Source organism: Bos grunniens, chromosome 6 (assembly GCF_055505025.1).
Source record: "Bos grunniens cultivar Pamir isolate PY7600 chromosome 6, Bosgru_T2T1.0, whole genome shotgun sequence".
NCBI classification, from domain to species: Eukaryota; Metazoa; Chordata; class Mammalia; order Artiodactyla; family Bovidae; genus Bos; species Bos grunniens.
Genome location: NC_141170.1, coordinates 88,136,838 through 88,156,698, shown reverse-complemented (window position 1 = coordinate 88,156,698; position 19,861 = coordinate 88,136,838). Strand labels below are relative to the sequence as shown.

The 19,861-nt window shown below is 37.0% G+C and overlaps 1 protein-coding gene across 1 annotated transcript in view; it reads left to right on the top strand.

The window, feature by feature from the left end:
- Positions 1 to 14,575, top strand: part of HPGDS (hematopoietic prostaglandin D synthase) — a 32,732-nt gene extending 18,157 nt beyond the window's left edge. Inside the window, exons 3-6 of the mRNA XM_086406561.1 lie at positions 2,623 to 2,715; positions 5,020 to 5,129; positions 9,958 to 10,056; positions 14,223 to 14,575. Coding sequence (XP_086262687.1) covers positions 2,623 to 2,715; positions 5,020 to 5,129; positions 9,958 to 10,056; positions 14,223 to 14,387 — 467 coding nt within the window. The 3' untranslated portion in view covers positions 14,388 to 14,575. The remainder of the gene's footprint in view (positions 1 to 2,622; positions 2,716 to 5,019; positions 5,130 to 9,957; positions 10,057 to 14,222) is intronic.
- The last annotated feature ends 5,286 nt before the right edge of the window (positions 14,576 to 19,861 follow it).

Genomic DNA, 19,861 nt, shown 5'->3' with positions numbered 1-19,861 from the left:
TTGTTCTGTCTCCTTCAGTGAATAGTGTGAAGGTCTTAAGCCAATCCTCATATGTGATTTTCAGACCCTTTCTAACTTGGATACTATCCTCTGGGGTTGCTCTGAGTTTTAATATCTGTCTCAAAACATGGCTCTTAGAACTAAAAACAGCTGAGCAAGAGTTCCAACTGACCTCAGTTTGGATCTCACCTTTACCAGGTGTGTGACCTGGGCTTTTTGTATAACTTTTCCTCATTTATAAAACAAGATGGTAGTTAATACCTACTTCATAGAGCTGTTGTAAGTACCTGAAGACCTAATGGGCATGTTCGATATTTAGTACAATGACTAGCACAAGGGAAAAACCCCCCAAATGCTAGGCATGTTATTTATTCTTCATCATATGCTTCAAATAAGGCATCACAATTTGTGCCAGCTTTATTTGGGACTTTGTTTTGCTTACCGAGTCTCTTAAACACCTAGAACAGTAAGAGGCATGCAAGGTTTTTATTCTCGGTGTGAACTGTAGTTCAGGCACTATTCAGTGCATATGAAAGACACTTGAAGGCTGATGCTAGCGGTTGAATTAGGGTTGTGGGATTCTAAGTGGCACTTTATTCTTTTCCCTCATTCCAAAATAATTTTATGCCCAAACCTAAGGTGGCTCAGTGGTAAACAATCCAGCTGCAATACAGGAGATGATGGTTCAATCCCTGGGTCAGGAAGATCCCCTGCAGGAGGAAATGGCATCCCACTGCCGGTATTCTTGCCATGGACAGAGGAACATGGCAGGCTACAGTCCTTAGGATTGTAGAATCAGACACGACTGAAGCAACTGAGCAAGCAAGGCACAGGTAGGGAAAATTGTGATTAATTCATACGGCAAAGTGCACGCTGTTCAAAAGATGGTGTTTTATTGATTTAGAAAGATTTAAAACGGTATTATCAGGGACCTTCCTGGCAGTCCAGTGGTTAAAACTCGGTGCTTCCATGGCAGGGGATACAGGTTTGATCCCTGGTTGGTGAACTAAGATTCCCCCAGGCTGCACGGTGCAGACAAGCAGGGAAAAACAGAAGTAAAACAAAGAAAAAAGGAAAGTATCATCTAATGAAAAAACAAGTGGTTTACACACATTATGCACATTATGATCCTATATTTATATGTATGCATGTGTGCTCAGTTGCTCAGTCGTTTCCGACTCTGCAACCCCACTAACTGTAGCCTGCTAGTCTCCTCTGTCCATGGAATTTTCCAGGCAAGAATACTGGAGTGGGTTGCCATTTGCTACTCCAATTTACATGTATATGGGAAAGCAATTAAAATGTTAAAATGGTTATAATTTTGTGGTAGAATTTGTATTTATCTTCAACTTAGAATGTTTCTGTAATAAAGAATAAAAATTACTTGCTGACAAAAATATAATAGGTTTCAATAAGAAAACAAAGTAGGATTTACAGAGAAATATTAATACACGTTCTCTGAATCTGTTGTATATTTGTACAAATATGTTTGTTGCCTTACTATATACTTCAAAGCCCCTCATCAGAATCAGCGTTTGGCTAAATTCCTTACCATAACTCAATTATCAAGACACTCCATATTCCTCAGACTATGGTTTTAAAGAATAATTTATATAATCTCAGAAGACTGAAAAATTAATGAGACTTTAAAAGAGAAGTTTTTTAAAAAAAATTATACAGTAAGTATGTGAGATAATGTATCTAAGCATTGATGTAAACCTGGATTTTAGACCCAGTTCTGTCACTAACTCTATAGCAGTTCTTCTAACAACTCATTCCCACCCCCTTTTTAAAAAAATTTGAAGTATAGTTGCCATACAATATAAGTTGCAGATGTACAATATAGTGATTCACAATTTTTAAACGTTATAGTCCATTTATGGTTACTATAAAATATTGGCTATATTCCCCACTTTGTACAATATATCCTTGAAGCTCATCTTATACATAATACTCTGTCCTTCTTACTTCTCCACCCCTATATTGCCTGTCCCCTCTTTCCTCTCTCCACCGGTAACCACTGTTTGTCCTCTGTATCTGTGAGCCAGCTTCTTTTTCTAACAAGTGTTTTTTTTTAACTTGTGAAATGTAAAGATTCCACTAACCCCCAACCAGGGACTAGATTCAGGAAGACGGTTTTTCTGTAGATCAGGGTGGGGGTGGTGATGGTTTTGGGGTGCTTCGAGTGCATTACATTTATTGTGCACTTTATTTCTATTATTATTACATCAACTCAGGTCACCAGGATTAGATCCCAGAGGTTGGGGACCCCTGCACTAGATAGGCTCCCTGGTAGCTTAGAGGGTAAAGAATTTGCCTGCAATTTAGGAGACCTGGGTTTGATCCCTGGGTAGGGATGGTCCCGTGGAGAAGGAAATGCAACCCACTCTAGTATTCTTGCCTACAGAATTTCATGGAGAGAGGAGCCTGGCACCGGGCTCAGTCCATGGGGTCACAGAGAGTAGGACATGACTGAGTAACTAACAATATCCTTTACAGAATAAATATTCAAGAATTCTGCGATGTTACTCTCATGCTTTGTTTCCACAATTATCAGTAAAACAAAAGTATTATGACTTGATTTTGTTCTGGAAGTTGATTATTTGGTTATTTTATTTTAAGCTCTTCCATTTGGCAAAATCCCCATTTTGGAAGTTGATGGACTTAACCTTCACCAGAGTCTAGCAATTGCAAGATACTTGACCAGAAACACAGGTAATATATTCTTTATGTTTAAGGTTCTTGATAACTGAAAAATGCATGGCATATATTCACTATTCATTTAGCAGCTCTATTACTGAATGAGATTAAACTATACAGTGCAAGGGATAACGGGATTAAATGCCAAGTTATTATAAATATACCAGCTCTATCAGTTTCATTTTCCCTGAGTTCCCTAGACAATTAATTTTATCTTATATTGCCCAGTCTCTCCTGCCCCACACCTCCTTGTTCTCAATCCCTTCTTGGAATATAGCTGAAAAATTAGACAGATGTATCTGAACCCAAACTTTTGCTAGAGTGCATATCTTAAGTTATCAGAAATTAACAGGAAATACACGAGGCATCAGTTCAGTCTTGTTCAGTCGTTCAGTTGTGTCTGACTCTTTGCAAGCCCATGGACTGTAGCATGCCAGACATCCCTGTCCATCATTAACTTGGAGCTTACTCAAACTTACCCATCAAGTCAGTGATGCCATCCAACCATATCATCCCCTTATCCTCCCACCTTTAATCTTTCCCAGCATCAGGGTCTTTCCCAATGAGTCAGTTCTTTGCAGCCTGTGGCCAAAGTATTGGAGTTTCAGCTTCAGCATCAGTCCTTCCAATGAATATTCAGGACTCATTTCCTTTAGGATTGACTGGTGTGATCTCCTTGCAGTCTAAGGGACTCTCAATAGTTTTCTCCAACATCACAGTTCAAAAGCATCAATTCTTCAGCACTCAGCTTTCTTTATGGTCCAACTCTCACATTCGTACATGACTACTGGAAAAACCACAGCTTTGAGTAGATGGACCTTTTTGGCAAAGTAATGTCTCTGCTTTTTAATATGTTGTCTAGGTTGGTCATAGCTTTTCTTCCAAGGAGCAAGCGTCTTTTAATTTCATATAATGTACCATGTCATTAATATACAAACCCAGGTTGTTTCTCAAGGGCACGGTGTGTTAACAGATCCCTGAGCATGCACCACCTGGCCAGAGACATCCTGATTCTCAAAACCACCATACCTTCATTATCCATTTCTCTCTTGATGGACTCTTAGGTTGCTTCCTTATCTTGGCAATTGTACATAACACTGCTTTAACACTGGGGTGCATGTATCTTTTCAAGTTAAGAGTTTTTATCTTTTCCAGATACACGTCCAGGATTGGAACTGGTGAATCATGCGGTAGTTCTATTTTAAGTTTTTTGAGAAACCTCCCTGCTGCTCTCCACAGTGACCACACCTATTCCACCAACAGTGTAGGAGGGTTCCTTTTCCTCCATATCCTTGCCAACATTTGTTATTTATGTTCTTTTTGATGACAGCCATCCTGACAGGAGTGATGCGATACCTCATCATGGTTTTCATTTGCATTTCCCTGATGCTTAGTGACGCTGAGCATCTTCTCATGTGCCTGTTGGTCATCTGCATTTCGTCTTTGGAAAAATGTCCATTCAGTTCTGCCCATTCTTTAATTGGATTCTTTTTGATGCTGAATTGTATGAACTGTTTATATATGTTGGGTATTAATCCCTTATAGATCATATCATTTGAAAATATTTTCTCCCATTCAGTGGGTTCTTTTCATTTTGCTAATGTTTCCTTTGCAGAAATGCAACCAATCCAGCATGCTTCTACACAGAAGCATTTTAAATTGACACCAATGAAAATATATTTAGGAAGACCAATGATTCCTTAGCAAAATGTTGATCAAATGGCAGAAAAAAAAAAAAAAAACCCAAACTATCTGTATTATTTTAAACTTATAGTTTCTAGAAAGCAAACACATGCTCTTGACAAAAAACTATCTGTACAAGTAGGAGTAATTCTTTCTACAAGATAAATGATAATATATGTATAGGTTGTTTACTGTAGTATTGCTTGTACTAGCAAAAGACTGGAAACAAACCTAATTAGTTGAGGCTAGTTAAGTAAATAGTGGCACTTCCACTTAAAGGAATCCTATGTGCCTGAAAAAAGGGCAAGGATGCCCTTAAAGAACTTGTAGGAAAAACTAGGATACATGGGGAGAGGTGCATGCTGAGTGGGATATGAATTCTTATTTTCACTAAGAAACAACAGAATAATATAAGATAAATGAATGAAAATGGTTACCAATATGATAGGTAGGTAAGGAACAAAATGAAGTGAATGGGAGCAGAGGTGGAAATTACTTTTCACTGGATACTTTTACTGTATACTGTTCAGAATTTTTGAACCATATGAATATGCTGCCTTTTACAAAAAAGCTTTACAATGGTAAATTAAATTGAGTATATTCTTGGGCATAAAATGTCCTCTCTCTATTCCGTAGATTTGGCTGGAAAAACAGAACTTGAACAATGTCAAGTGGATGCAATTGTGGACACACTGGATGATTTCATGTCTCGTTTTCCTTGGGCAGAGAAAAGACAAGATATAAAAGTAATGTGATCAGTTTGCTATTAATCATATCCATTTGCCAGATGTTATGTTAGGTGCTTTTAAAAGTTCCTTTTTATCAAAGTAAAACATACCTCTAGTTTTAAAATATCAAGTTATAGTAAAAAGTTTAAAACAAAGTACTACTGTGATTCCTGCCCCACCTCTTTGTATTAACCCTTCCTCAGGGGCAGCCCTCGCTTTAACACTTTTATCTGTTTCTTTAGGATTTAGACATCTCCATATAGGATGTGTAAATATGGCTTTCTCTGATTCACAAATTTTAGTTTTGATAGACTTATGAGACTAATGAGAATCTATCTCCTATGCAGTCATTCTGATTCCCTTCCTCCAAACTCCTAATATTAAAATTTTGTGGTGAAATCGACAGTCATTACAATGCCTATGAAAATAGTGTGCAGAACTGTGCCTATATTTCCTTTCTCCCTTTCCTCTAAGGAGTAATTGCCTTTTTTCATTTGCTTCTTTTTCACTTTTATTGGTGAACCTTCCCACACTACCCAATAGCCTGCCAATACTGTATTCCACAAAGTCAATGATATCAGATAATCTGTTGTTTCCATTATTTCCTTGGAGATATCCAGCCAGAGATTGTCATTCTCCTTTGTAGAGCTGTCTAGGTTTTTGCACAGCTTTCACCATTGGACTTCCCTTCACTGCCATCCCAGGAACATCTTTCTCTTGAGCTAGAGTCCTGTTTCCTGGATGCTTTCCTCTGTTTTTATTTACTCCTTTGTTTACTTGAGGCACATCCCCAGTATTCATATCTTTTATCATCAAGGCTGCATCATTTTAAATATTGGAAACTGTTATCCTCATTTTCCAGATGAAGAAATGGAGGTTCAAGTAGAAGTGTAAATAACTTGCCTAAGGTTATTTAGCTGGTAAGTGGTACATGTAGAATTCAAATCCCAGACACTGTGGCTCAGGCTCCACGTTCTTAACCACTGAGTGTAATGTCACAGGGCCAGCAGCCATTCAAAACAGCTGTGCAGGAATATTTATTATGTACATGTTATAGCTTAAATAAAGTGAAAGGGTTAGTTGCTCAGCTGTGACCATTTGTGACCCCATGGACTGTAGCCCGCCAGTCTCCTTTGTCCATGGAATTCTCCAGGCAGGATACTGGAGTGGGTAGCCATTCCCTTCTCCAGGGGATCTTCTCCACCCAGGGATGAAACCCAAGTCTCCTGCATTGCACACAGATTCTTTACCATCTGAGCCACCAAAGAAAAGCTACAGCACAGAACAAATGGCAGTCTTATTAGTTTACTTAAGCATATTTACTTGGAGAAGGAAATGGCAACCCACTCCAGTATTTTTGCCTGGACAATCCCACGGACAGAGGAGCCTGGTGGGCTACAATCCATGGGATCACAAGAGTCGGACATGACTTGGTAACTAAACCACCACCACCACCACCATTTATTCTAAATACCGTTTGATTAGGACCCTCTGATTTAAACAGAGATATTTGGAACATAAAAGTATTCACATTTACTGGTTCCTTGATATAAATATAAGGTGTGTGGGGAGACACCCACACATGCATATATACACACACATACTTGACTAACCAGAGCAAAGTGTTAAATAAAGGCTCAGCCTTGATGATAGAAACACATTTGGGCTCTAGAGTTAGACTGCCAGGCTTGAACCCTGATTCTCTTTTTACCAGTTGTCACTTAACTCCCTATCAAATTTTCATATTCAATGTCTGTAAAGTAGGGATAGCATACAATCTACTTTGAAGTATTAGTCACTCAGTCATGTCCGACTCTTTGCAACCCTGTGAACTGTAGCCTACCAGGCTTCTCCATCCATGGGATTCTCTAGGCAAGAATACTGGAGTGGGTTGCCATTTTCTTCTCCAGGGGATCTTTCAAATTCAGAGATTGAACGCGGGTCTCGCACATTGCAGGCAGACGCTTTACCCTCTGAGACAGCAGGGAAGCCCACTTGAAGTATGTTGGGAGGATTAAATAGTAGAGTATCCATGGCTAGGTGGAAAGTGTTTACTAAATATTAGTTATTAATAGTAGTATTATATACTTCAGTGCTTATTTTTTCTTTTGTCAGACATGACATCTACATTTCACCTATCCTTATAAATGCAGAAACAAGCAGATATATATAATCTTCAATTTAGAAAAAAAGTATCTAAAGGTTTTTGTCCCGTGTTGGCTTGCCTTTCTCTATTTCTCTACTTTGTACCTGTGATTGAGGCTCCATAACAGAAGCAATCTCCCAAAGGAAAATGTCTTTGAACATTTATGATGAGAGTAACTTTACCTTTGTGTTAGAATAACAATGCTTTTACATACTACCTACCACAAAACAAAATAAAACCCAACATTCACAGGACATAATTCAAGTTTATGAATAAATCATATGAATGGACAATGTGTTGCAGAATTACTGCAAATAGCCAGACTATTGGATTATCTGATTAGTAAAGCAGGATCTGACCAGAATACAATGAAAAATAACACAGTTCTTTTGTATCTTGTCACTTAGTCTCTCTGTAGTGGTTGCATAGCTGCCACCTTGTGGTCAGGTAAAACTTTCAAAAGCAGACTCCTGAAAACAGTAAAGATGAAAAACAGTCAAGACAGTCCTCTTATTATGTGCTTAAAACAAAATCTATCAAATTTATTTAATTATAAATGTATCAGTGATAAAAATTCCATTTCTAATTTAAAATTTAAGAAAGTTAAACTTACAGGCAAAATTTGTCTCTGTGCATTGGTCACACTGAAAATCCTTGAAGCTCTCACTAGAATTTCTGTGGTTATACAATGCATTTGTTTCAGTTTTCTCATCTGAAGAACAAGGCAGGGGTTTGTGGGTGGGGGACGAAGGGTAAGCAGGACTGAAGGAACATCAGTGGCCCATTTCCAATACTAAATGATTTTGATAAGTGTGGATTTTAAAATGGTACTTTGGAGAAATATACAAACCTCCTTAAACCCTGTAAAGGTTGTTTGATAGAAAACTATAGCAATAACTTTTCAGTGTGCACAAATCTACTGCCTTATAACTTCGGAGGAGGAGGTAGGAAAAATCTGAGTCCATCAAGTATAAGAATGGCTATCGAGGCTTTATCAGAAAATATACTTTAAAAAGATGTATAATAACATTTTGGGGACTTCCCTGGTAGCTCAGATGGTAAAGAAGCTGTCTGCAATGTGGGAGACCTGGGTTTGATCCCTGGGTGGCAAAGATCCCCTGAAGGAGGGCACGGCAACCCACTCCAGGTATTCTTGCCTGGAGGATCCCCATGGACAGAGGTGCCTGGTGGGCTACAGTCCATGGGGTCACAAAGAGTTGGATATGACTGCATGACGAAGCACAGCACACAAAAACATTTTATCTTCTTTAGGTTATTCTGGTGAATATTGTTTAAAATGACTCAAAACACAAATGGTTATGCTGTTTAGCAGTCTACATTTCATTAGACTGAGATGATTTCTCACCACAGACAATAAGAGAACCTAGGCTAAAGGAGAAGTCAAGCGTGTAGAGGTAAGACTTCATCTGGCACTGCCTATGCAAAGCACTGGTGTCTCTTACACTGTGGAAATGCACAGCAGGAGAAGTAGCAGAATTAGCCAAGTGAGCACACAGGAGTTTCTGGAAAGCTGTACAGCATCTACATCCTGTTCCACTGAACTCCCTCCTGTTTGCAGCTATCCAGGACAGCCAAGCTGGCTACTGCCTCCCCAACTGATGCTGAGCTACGCTAAGTTGTGGGAAATGTCACGTTTCTGGGCCTATTGCCTCTCAGCTCACAAATTTTGTATAAGGGGCTAAAGGACTCCCATTATTTTTAGAACCATGAATATATTTACCATAGAGAGAGAACCATATATACAAAGGTGGTACAGAGCCGCGGAAAGCATGTAAAATCAAAATAATGACAAGCTTCCTAACCTTCAGTTTGTGATATGTGACAAACATATGTACAGGTGTAATGAAGCTTTTATAAACTCTGCTCCTCAATATAAGGCATTATAATAATCTGTACTACCTAGCTAAGTCATAATAGTAACTCAGCGAATCGATGAAGGAGTTATCCACTATCTGACATTAATAAGGGCTCAATTTTATTGTGGGTCATTTATGAATATTGATGATATATGCATATTTTATAGTATTTTTGAGTTTAGTTTACATTTCATATCCACAATACAAACCAGTCCAGTTTTCATATATAAACAAATAAACAATTCTTACCAAGACAGACACCATGAACAAATTACTTGTTGTTCACAGATTTAAGTAAAAACAAAGATAATTATTTAAGTGGGTATATTTGTTCATTTTTTCCCCAAGGATATTATTTGCTTTGTAATAATATCTTACATATTCTATCAAAAGGGGACACCTCGGTGATGGATTTTATAGATGATATTCAAGGCAGAGAATCTCTAAGGTACAATGTTAAGTCAAAGAGAGGAAACTCATAAAGGCCCAAAAGCATAATACTTCTGTTAAGTGTAAGACTGCCAAACTGGAGGAATCTAGCCCAAGAAAATAAAGTTAGTTTCTTTTCCTTTAGTTACACTATTTAACTTTAAAGGGAGTGAGCCCAAAAAGGTGGGGGGATTTTAGAAATGTAAAAACATAATGGAATAATTTTCACTAACAAAAATCAGGATTAAAAACTATGGAAAGATTTTACTGATGAATGATTTAGTCATGATAAATGAAAAAAACCCTAAGAACTGATGACAAAAATGTAATCTATTTCCTCCTCAACTCTTTTTCTTCCTATTATCCTTAGAGTGATCTTTCCTTTCTCCCCTAGAATCAGATATTTAAGGAGCTACTTACATGTGATGCACCTCCTCTTCTGCAAAATTTGGACACGTACTTAGGGGAAAACGAGTGGCTTATTGGTGACTCTGTGAGTATGTTTTACATCTTAAAAAATGTATGCACATATATATGGATAAATCAAAAACTATAAAAATGTATTGAATAGGGAAGAAGTAGGTTAGAGAAGTAGACGTAGGTTAGAGGGACAAAAGCTAAACTTCTTTGAATAAACCTTTCTTGGTGATGTTAACTTTGGAAAAAAGTACTAAAGTATATAACAATAACAAAAACATTTTAAAAAGCTATCACTGACAAACTAGAGCAAAGTGAAACAAATGAACTTGTGTCAAATTGGTGAATAGGGTATGTGGAGAAATAGCTCTGTACTCTATCAGTAAAAAACTATTTTAAGAAACATCATCATTGGTAAAACAGAGTGATTTGACTATACACATCTTATTATGAATATTTTCTCAGGGCAAACAATATTAATCATACACCAGTTTCAGTTCACAATGTACTTTATTTTAGGGTAAAGAAAAAAGCATTGTGTGTCTTTTTCTTGAAAAAATGGCCAACTTACTTGTCCTGGGCAACCCTAGGACGCAGATCCTTGTCTCCAAATTCTAAAAGTAACTGTTTCTTGGAGAAACAGCTCATTCTCAGTTTGGGACAGGAAATGTAAAACATGAGCTGGGAATACTTTGTTATACCAGAACCAAATTCATTATTAAAAAAAAAAAAAAAAACCCGAAAATTGGAGTTGTGTCAAAAGGACCTAGAAGTCAACTTGTAGACACTCTCACTGGCCAAAGATGAGCAAAACTGTCTAACACAAAACCTTTATAATAAAGTGCTGAATGTCTCATATAAGTATTGAACACTGTAGTAAAAGTGAAAAACAGAATGGTTGTATGGGTACAGAATGGTTGTTAAGTGTATCGGTTGTTTACCCTCCTGATCATAGTTCACTGCCACGGCCCAGCATCACAGGAGAGTTCTACGCAGCATATCACTAGCCTGGGAAAAGATCAAAATTCAAAGTGTGGTTTCTACAGAATATGTATCATTTTTGCACTGAAGGAGATCAGCCCTGGGATTTCTTTGGAAGGAAATGATGCTAAAGCTGAAACTCCAGTACTTTGGCCACCTCATGCGAAGAGTTGACTCATTGGAAAAGACTTTGATGCTGGGAGGGATTGGGGGCAGGAAGAGAAGGGGATGACAGAGGATGAGATGGCTGGATGGCATCACTGACTCGATGGACGTGAGTCTGAGTGAACTCCGGGAGTTGGTGATGGATAGGGAGGCCTGGCGTGCTGCAATTCATGGGGTCGCAAAGAGTCGGACACGACTGAGCGACTCATCTGATCTGATCTGATAGTCAAAAAATTGTAAAGCTGAACCACTGTAAGCCAGAGACAGACTGTCTATATTTAGAAAACTGAAAAACAAAAAGTGTGTGTGTGTGTGTGTGTGGGTTGAAGAAAGCATTTATCTTGCCATTCTTATGCCAATTAAACCTCAAGATAAAAAAAAAAAAGATGGGATGAAGTTTGTCTTCATAAGTTTTTTTAGTTAGTAAGTATGGAGAGATTAAAATAAACCATCACTATCTTCCAACCCACGAAGAATCAATGGATCTAAGCACTGACTATCAACAACTGTTAATATCACAAAAGGGAGAGAACGAGATATTATGAGCCTGCTAACAGAGGAGCACACCGTCACCTATGAAGTAGTCTTGCCAATAAAAAGTTCAAATCTAAATCTGATTGAGAAGCTGTGTTAAGTTGGGGCGCCTGCCTTCAACGAGACACCATTCTAGGAGAGAAGATACTGCTTTTGGCCACGCTTCGGGACTTACTCTAGTCACTATCTGCTGAGTCCTGGAGAGACAGAGAAGCAAACTTACCACGTCTTTTGTTCCTTTCTCTGCCCTATTGACCGAACAATTTCTAATGATTTAAAATATTTTTTCTTCTGCTTTTTATTAAAATTTCTTCGTAATCTATCTCCTATCCATTTCTCAGCACTTTCTCCCTTCCTCCAAACGTTCCAAACACTCTGGTGTTTTGTTTTTCCCTTAAATACAAGTCATACTCCTGCCTGAAAGCCTTTACACTCGCTCTTCCTTCTGCCTGAAATGTTTAATTCCCAGATCACTGCACGTCTGGATCTTTTTATGATTCAAGCCTTAGCTTAAATGGCACCTCTTAAAGGACTTCTCTAACCACCTGAGAACCTCTCATCACTCTGTCTTCATCACCCTTATCACTTCACGTGGATTTTGGTTTTTGTTTAATTGAAGTACAGTTGATGTGCAACATTATGTTACTGGTATACAACATAGTGGTTCACAATTTAAAACTTACACTCTATTTATAAATAGTATATAATATTGGTTATATTCCGTGTTGTACAATATTTCTTTATAGCTTATTTTACACATAATGGTTTGTACATCTTAATGCCCTCTCCGAGATGTAAGAGTAGGAGTAGGGAACACTTTCTACCAGTGTCCATGTGGTAGAAAGCTCACATATATGGCTACTGCCAGTTTCTCTGTTCCTAGTATGAACACAGAGGACAAGCATGAGCCACAGCTTCCCTCTTGCCTCTCTGGAAGACTTTTCAAGACCAGTAGATAGACCTGGCCTATCAAAGTGCTGATTTTGCCCTGGATCCTGGTGTGAGATCTTGTGTGCCCCCTTAAGAGTAAAGTTTCTATTTCCCCCAGTTGTTTGAAAACTTCCAAAATCAAACCCTGCTGGTCTTCAAAGCCAAATAACTCTGGGGTCTTGTCTTCCTGGTGCTGGACCCCTGGGCTAGGGGCCCTGACTTGGGGCTCAGAAGTCACTCCTGTGGGAGAACCTCTGCAGCATGTTTATTCTCTAATTTGTCAATTGTCCCCAGCAGGATAAAGGACTGGATTAATTATATTATGAATCTGCCCCTCCTACTTGTCTCACTGTAGTTCCTTCTTTATGTGTTTAGTTGTAGATTTTTTCTGGTAGATTCTGGTCTTTTTCATCAATGGTTGTTCTGCAGACACTTGTGATTTTTGGTGCACTTGTAAGAGAAGGTGAGATCAGGGAGGTGAGCTTTCTACTCCACCACCTTGACCAATCCCCTGCACCACACTTTCCATGTCTGATTGTCTTCCTGCTTCTAAAGTGGGAACTTCATCAGAGAAGGGTCTTGCATCACATCTTGCTCTCTAGTCAATCCCAGCACTTAACCTGTACAGGGCACATAGTAGGTACTTCATAAATATTTGTTGACTGAATTCTGAATCCTCTAACCAATAAACTGTCCTATGAATGTTGACAGATGTTTAGTGAGCAAGTTCATAAAACACTAGCAACCTGAATCGTTAAATCCCACACAAAAGCAAAACTAAGAACAGTCCATATTTAAACTTCGCTCTTGGATGACATTTATATGGAGCCAAAGTAACATGATCCAGATTAGTTTCTAGTCATAAAGGAACAAAACAAGTGTATAAATCAAAACAAACAAATAAACAAAAAAGGTATACAAGAGTAGGGCTAGGCTGTCATCATCCTACTGTACAGTGGCCAGTTATAGTAATGGTCAGACATATATTATGTCTTCTGATGTGATCCAATATAATGTTATATTAGCCAAAGTATTTAATTTAAAGCCATGTACTGTCTAAAGATAACTTGTACTGTACTCCTTTTTACTCTGCCATATAAAGGAACAAGGTAAACATGAAATAATTATAAAAATCCCGAAGGCAGGACATTGTGCAGAACTAGTGTAGAATCTTCAATAATTCAATGATATGGAATAAAAAAGGGGGGTAGTGTTCTGAATTGAGAGTTAAAGGATATAACCAAGTGAAATGCATGGTCCCAGAATGGATACTGGTTTGTCCTAGGAAAGACATTTGAGAAACAGATGGAAAAGCACTGACAGGGTATTAGATAACATAAAAATGTATTGTTACAGAAAGGTGGAGATTGAATCAAGTTACAAAAGAGTATGTACTGTAATATCTCATTTTAGTAAAAACACACACACATGCACAGAAAAACCACCTTATGCTAAAGTGTTAATATGAGTAACCTCTGGGCTTGGGAGTATGGTGTTATCTATAATTTTCTATCATATACACATTCTGCTTTTGTAATTACAGACTATTCTGAATTAAAAAACAACTTTTTTTTTTACATTAAGAAATTAGGCCTTTTATATTCCAATGAAAATTTGTTTCCTTTAAACTAGGTAACTTGGGCAGACTTCTACTGGGAAATTTGCAGTACCACACTTTTGGTCTTTAAATCTGATTTGCTGGACATCCACCCCAGGCTGGTGACATTACGGAAGAAAGTCCAAAGCATTCCTGCCATCGCTGACTGGATACTGCGAAGGCCCCAGACCAAACTCTAGGTAATGCCGGCGCCTCCAACCTTTATTCTTCTTCACAGCATCACTCTCATCAGATAAGAAGCTATATCAACGTGCTGCATAATGTGCATACACCATCCCCTCAACTCCGTCAACACTTTCACTTCTGTCATATTCTGCTCATCAAAAGAAAAAAGAGGAGGAAAGGGGATTAAAAAAAAAAGACTTTTGTTTCCAGTATCTTTTTTTCTCCAGAAGAGCTTCACATTATCTATAAGCAGGGAAAATAGTTTACAATACAGGCAGGCCATGCTTTGCACTAGTTCTGACATGCATGAATTTCAGTCTATGGTTTAGTTACATACTTTCCAAAAAAAGAAATGGTTTGGATTTCAGTTTCCATGGTGTATTAATGAGTAATTGCATAAAGTTTGCTGCTAGCGCTTCAGCCCACAAGTCACTATGTAAATAACAGACGGATGTATGACCAATCACGCCACTTCTTTGAGTCTTCTGGAGACTGGTCACTGCACATCTGTCATTCACGCACAGACAGCAATGCATGTAGCTGTGCTGCCTGCTTGCTTCTCAGTGATAAACCCACTTGACATTTTACAAAAATGGATAATTGAAAAGAGGAACTCACCCACAGCAAAGGAAACCATTAACAAAATGAAAAGACAACCCTCAGGAGAAAATACTTGCAAATGAAGTGACAGATAAGGGATTAAACCTTCAAAATATACAAAAAGGTCATGCAACTCTGTCAAAAAACTGACAATCAAAAAATGGGCAAAAGATCTAAAGAGACATTTCTCCAAAGAAAACACAAAATGGCCAAAAAACACATGAAAAGATGCTCACCATCACTAATTATCAGAGAAATGCGAATCAAAGCTGTTGCTTCAATGGGGTATCACCTCACAGTAGTCAAAACGGCCATCATCAAAAAGCAAGTCTATAAATAATAAATACTGGAAAGGGTATGGAGAAAGGAGAACCCTCTTACACTGTTGGTGGGGATGTAAACTGTTATAATCACTATGGAGAACAGTATGCAAGTTCCTTAAAAACTAAAACCAGAATTATCATATGATCCAGCAATTATATACCTGGGCATATTTCCAGAGAAAACAATAACCTGAAAAGACACACGCATCCTGATGTTCATCACAGCACTATTTACAATAGCCAGGGCATCAAAGCAACCTAAATGTCCATCAACAGAGGAGGGCTAGGAGGTGGAACATATATATAATAGAATACTATTCAGCCATCAACAGAATGAAATAATGCCATTTGCAGCAACATGGATGGACCTAGACATTACCACGCCACGTTAAGTGAGCCAGAAAAAATCATGATTATCACTTATATGTGGGATCTGAAAAGGATACAAATGAATTTATTTACAAAACAGAAACAGACTTAGATATTGAAAACAAATTTATGGTTACCAAAAATGAAAGTGTGTGTAGTGGGGAATAAACTAGGAGTTTGGGATGAACATACATATACTACTGTATATGACCGATAACCAACAAGGACCCCCTACTGTATAGCACACGGAACTCTACTCAGCACTGTAATTACTTATATGACCAAAGAATCTAAAAAATATATGAATGTATAACTGAATCACTTAGATGTACAGGTGAAACAACATTGTAAATCCATTCTACTCCAATAAAATTAAAGTATTTAAAAAAAAAAAAGACAAAGAGAACTCACCAACAAAGATGAAAGTGCAGTAAAGAAAAGTGGTAATGCTGGAGTGAAACTCAAACTGAACATAAATGGAAAGACGGTCTTCACACGCAGTCTGAAGAACTTGGTAAGGCAAACTTACTGACATAGATGAGGAAAGTGGTTGTGACAAAGATGAAGATATCCTGGAGGAAGTGAGACTGGTGAAAAATCCTTCACATTAAAAGAACAGAAGATGAAAAGAATGAGAAGCCAAGGCACAGATAAGAAGAAAATATCTGCAAAAGGACTTTATCCAAAATATATAAAGAACTCTTAAACATCAACAACAAAATAAACAACCTGATTACAAAATAGACGAAAACATCTGGATACACACCTCATCAAAGACACACAGATGGCAAATAAGCATATGAAAAGATGCTCAACATTATATGTTACCAGGGAACTGCAAACAATGAGATACTATTACATACCTATTATAAAGGTAAAAATTCAAAATATAATACCAAATGCTGGCAAGGATGTGGGGCCACAGGGACTTTTATTCATTTCTGATATAAATGCAAAATAGTACATATACCTTGAAAGAGAGTTTGGCAATTTCTTACAAAATTAAACATACTCTTACCATATGATTCAGCAATCACACTCTTTGGTATTTGCCCAAGGGAGTTGAAAACAGGTCCACAAGAAAATCAGCACATTGATATTGTTGGTAGCCTCATCAATAATTGCCAAAACTTTCAAGCAACCAAAATATCCATTAGTAGGTTAATGGATAAGAAAACTGTGGTTTACCCAACAAGAGAACATTTTTCATTGCTAAAAAGAAATGAGCTATCAAGCCATGAAAAGACATGGAGAAAACTTCAATGGATTTTTAAAGCAGTAAGACTATTCTGCAAGATACTGTAATGGGTTCATTTGTCAAACCCATACACCATACAACATCAAGAGTGAACCTTAGTGTAATCGATGGACTTTTGGTGATTATGTCGTCTCAATGTAGGTTCACTGATTGTAACAAAAGTATCATTTTGGTGTAAGATGTTGATAGCGAGGGAAGTTGTGTTGTGTGGGGACAAGAGTACATGGGAACCCTCTGTACATCCTGCTTAATTTGCTATGAACCTAATCTCCTTTACTAAAGTCCACTTAAAAAGAAAAAACAGCAGGGAAGGGGGGCATTATTTCATAACACTGAAAAAGCAATGAAATGTTGGAAGCTGATTGAAATCTAGGATTATGACTATTTGCAAAAGTTTAAAAAAAAAAAAAATTCTTGCCTGCAAGTTTTATAGGAAGGTACCATTCCAACTACTTTGATAAATTTTTTACAAAAATTTTCTCAATGTTTCTAATATTTTACAGTGCACTAAATATTAGTTTTCCTATTTCATTCATTTACTTATAAATTTACTTTATGCTGACAACATTTTTAAAGGCCATGGAACAATCATTTTTCCTGAGGATTATTTTACACTTTCAACTTCAATCATTTTTATAGTTCTACATGATTGTACAAGAACTACCCATATAAACAAGCCATTTACATAGAAATCTTTCAATAAACTGTATATTTGGATTATCCCAATCTATTTTAAACCATAATTATATTAAAAAATAACATTTTAGTTCAATATACATGTTAATATTATTGAGTTGTCTAATCTTAGTATGTCATATCAGGAAACAGATTAACAAAACAGATAGCCTTATCTATGAAATGAATGGCAGAGGAAAGAGAATATAGTTGAGAAGCAAAAAGTGGGGACAGGGTATGGGAAAAGAAGAAAGAAAAGGCAAGTCCATGTAACTGTGATCTTGTTTAAGGTGCTTCTTTCTTCATAACAATGTTCTATGAAATCTGAGGAAAAAAATTACTGTACACATTATTAAGAATTACACAGAGTCAGAAAGAGAAAGATAAATACCGTATTCTAACACATATATACGGAATCTAGAAAAATGGTACTGAAGTATTTATTTACAGGGCAACAATGGAGAAGCAGACATAGAGAATAGACTTACGGACATGGGGAGAGGGGACGAGAGGGTGAGATGAACGGAAAGAGTAACATGGAAACTTACATTACCATATGTAAAATAGATGGCCAACAGGAATTTGCTGTATGGCTCAGGAAACTCAAAACAGGGCTCCGTATCAACCTAGAGGGGTGGATGGGAGGGAGATAGGAGGGAGTTTCAAAAGGGAGGGGATGTATGTATACTTATGGCTGATTCTTGTTGAGGTTTGACAGAAAACAACAAAATTCTGTAAAGCTATTATCCTTCGATAAAAAATTAAAAACAAACAAAAAAAGAATTACACTGAAAAACAAAGTGTATTTCTCAAGTACCTTGCTTCTTCAGATTACTTTTCTTACTGTTAGTAGCTGTTAAGAAATGATAATAGGTTGTAAGCAACTTCTCATTGCATAGTCCTCATATATGTCATCAGGGCAGTCTAGAGGGAAAAAAAAAATTGTGTTTCACAGAAGAAATTCAAATAATACTCTAGATAATAAAGGTAGAAACTTTTCTTCCCTCTTATATATATTGATTTTCCTCCACATAATTACATTCTAACAAGCTGTATTGAAAATAGAACTTAGTGATAAATATATTTATATAAATTATGAAAACTCTATAATATAGAGTCCCACTGTTTACACATATCATGATTCAACAGAAAATGCAACCATAGCAGATTTTATAAGGAAATATTTCAATCACAGCATCATCATAACCTTTAGGTCATCTTTTTTTCACTGAAAAGAACAACATATTCCATTATCCCATCCTGTATTTAAACATCTCCTCACTGAGCAAGTAAGCAAGGGCGAGAGTACATGAATTAATCACAGCAGAAATGAGTTGCATATTATATTTATAATTAGTAAGAAATCATACCTTTTGGGAAGTTAAAACAATCAATTCCTTAATTTATAGACCATTTAAATATCTTAAGGTCACACAAATGGAAACCAAATCTCCTGATACTCTTATCTAATCATCATTATACAATAACACCAATGAGGAACAATATTAATGTTTCAACATACATATCTATTGGTATAAAGTTACAAGACTGGGGTCAGAACTAAGAGTTATGAAAACACATTATGTCTTTTATCCCTGTGTGACCTGTATTAAAAAAACATACGGTGCTTCAGTTGGCCAAACATTACTCCAACAACTGTGGCTTCATATAGTCTTTACTGAATATGGATTTCGAATTTTACTGCTATCAGTTCAATAAAAGGACTAATGAGAATACATCCAAAGTAATCATTCCAGTTTACTGAGAAAGAGACAATATTAAGCACATAATACCATTTGTGCTCAATACAGAAACTACTACAAAATGTATGTAATACAACTTATGATCATAATTGTTTTTATTAAGCCAAAAACATAACAGAGCTTTACAGGGAGAACCCAACTACATTTAATTAAACATAAAAATATGGATTAAACAACAACAAAAGAAACAGCCTATCACTGAAGACATATTAATACAAGAAAGTTACAAGGAACCCATTTAAGATTTTTAGAAGGTAACATTCTCAACAATATAAGTGATTTGGGTACCATGATGTAGAAGGAGGTAGTAATACTATTTGCAGAGTCTTTTCAATCTTTCAAGACTGGGTAAGTCTACTGAGTCATGAGTTTTCAGGGTCTATAGTATCTGAAGAATCACTATAAGAGCTTCATTAGCCTTCAACTGAAGAGTTCTATTACTCTAGAAACTTAGAAAGCCAGGATGTTGTGAAAGTATAATCTTCAAAAATGAACAAATC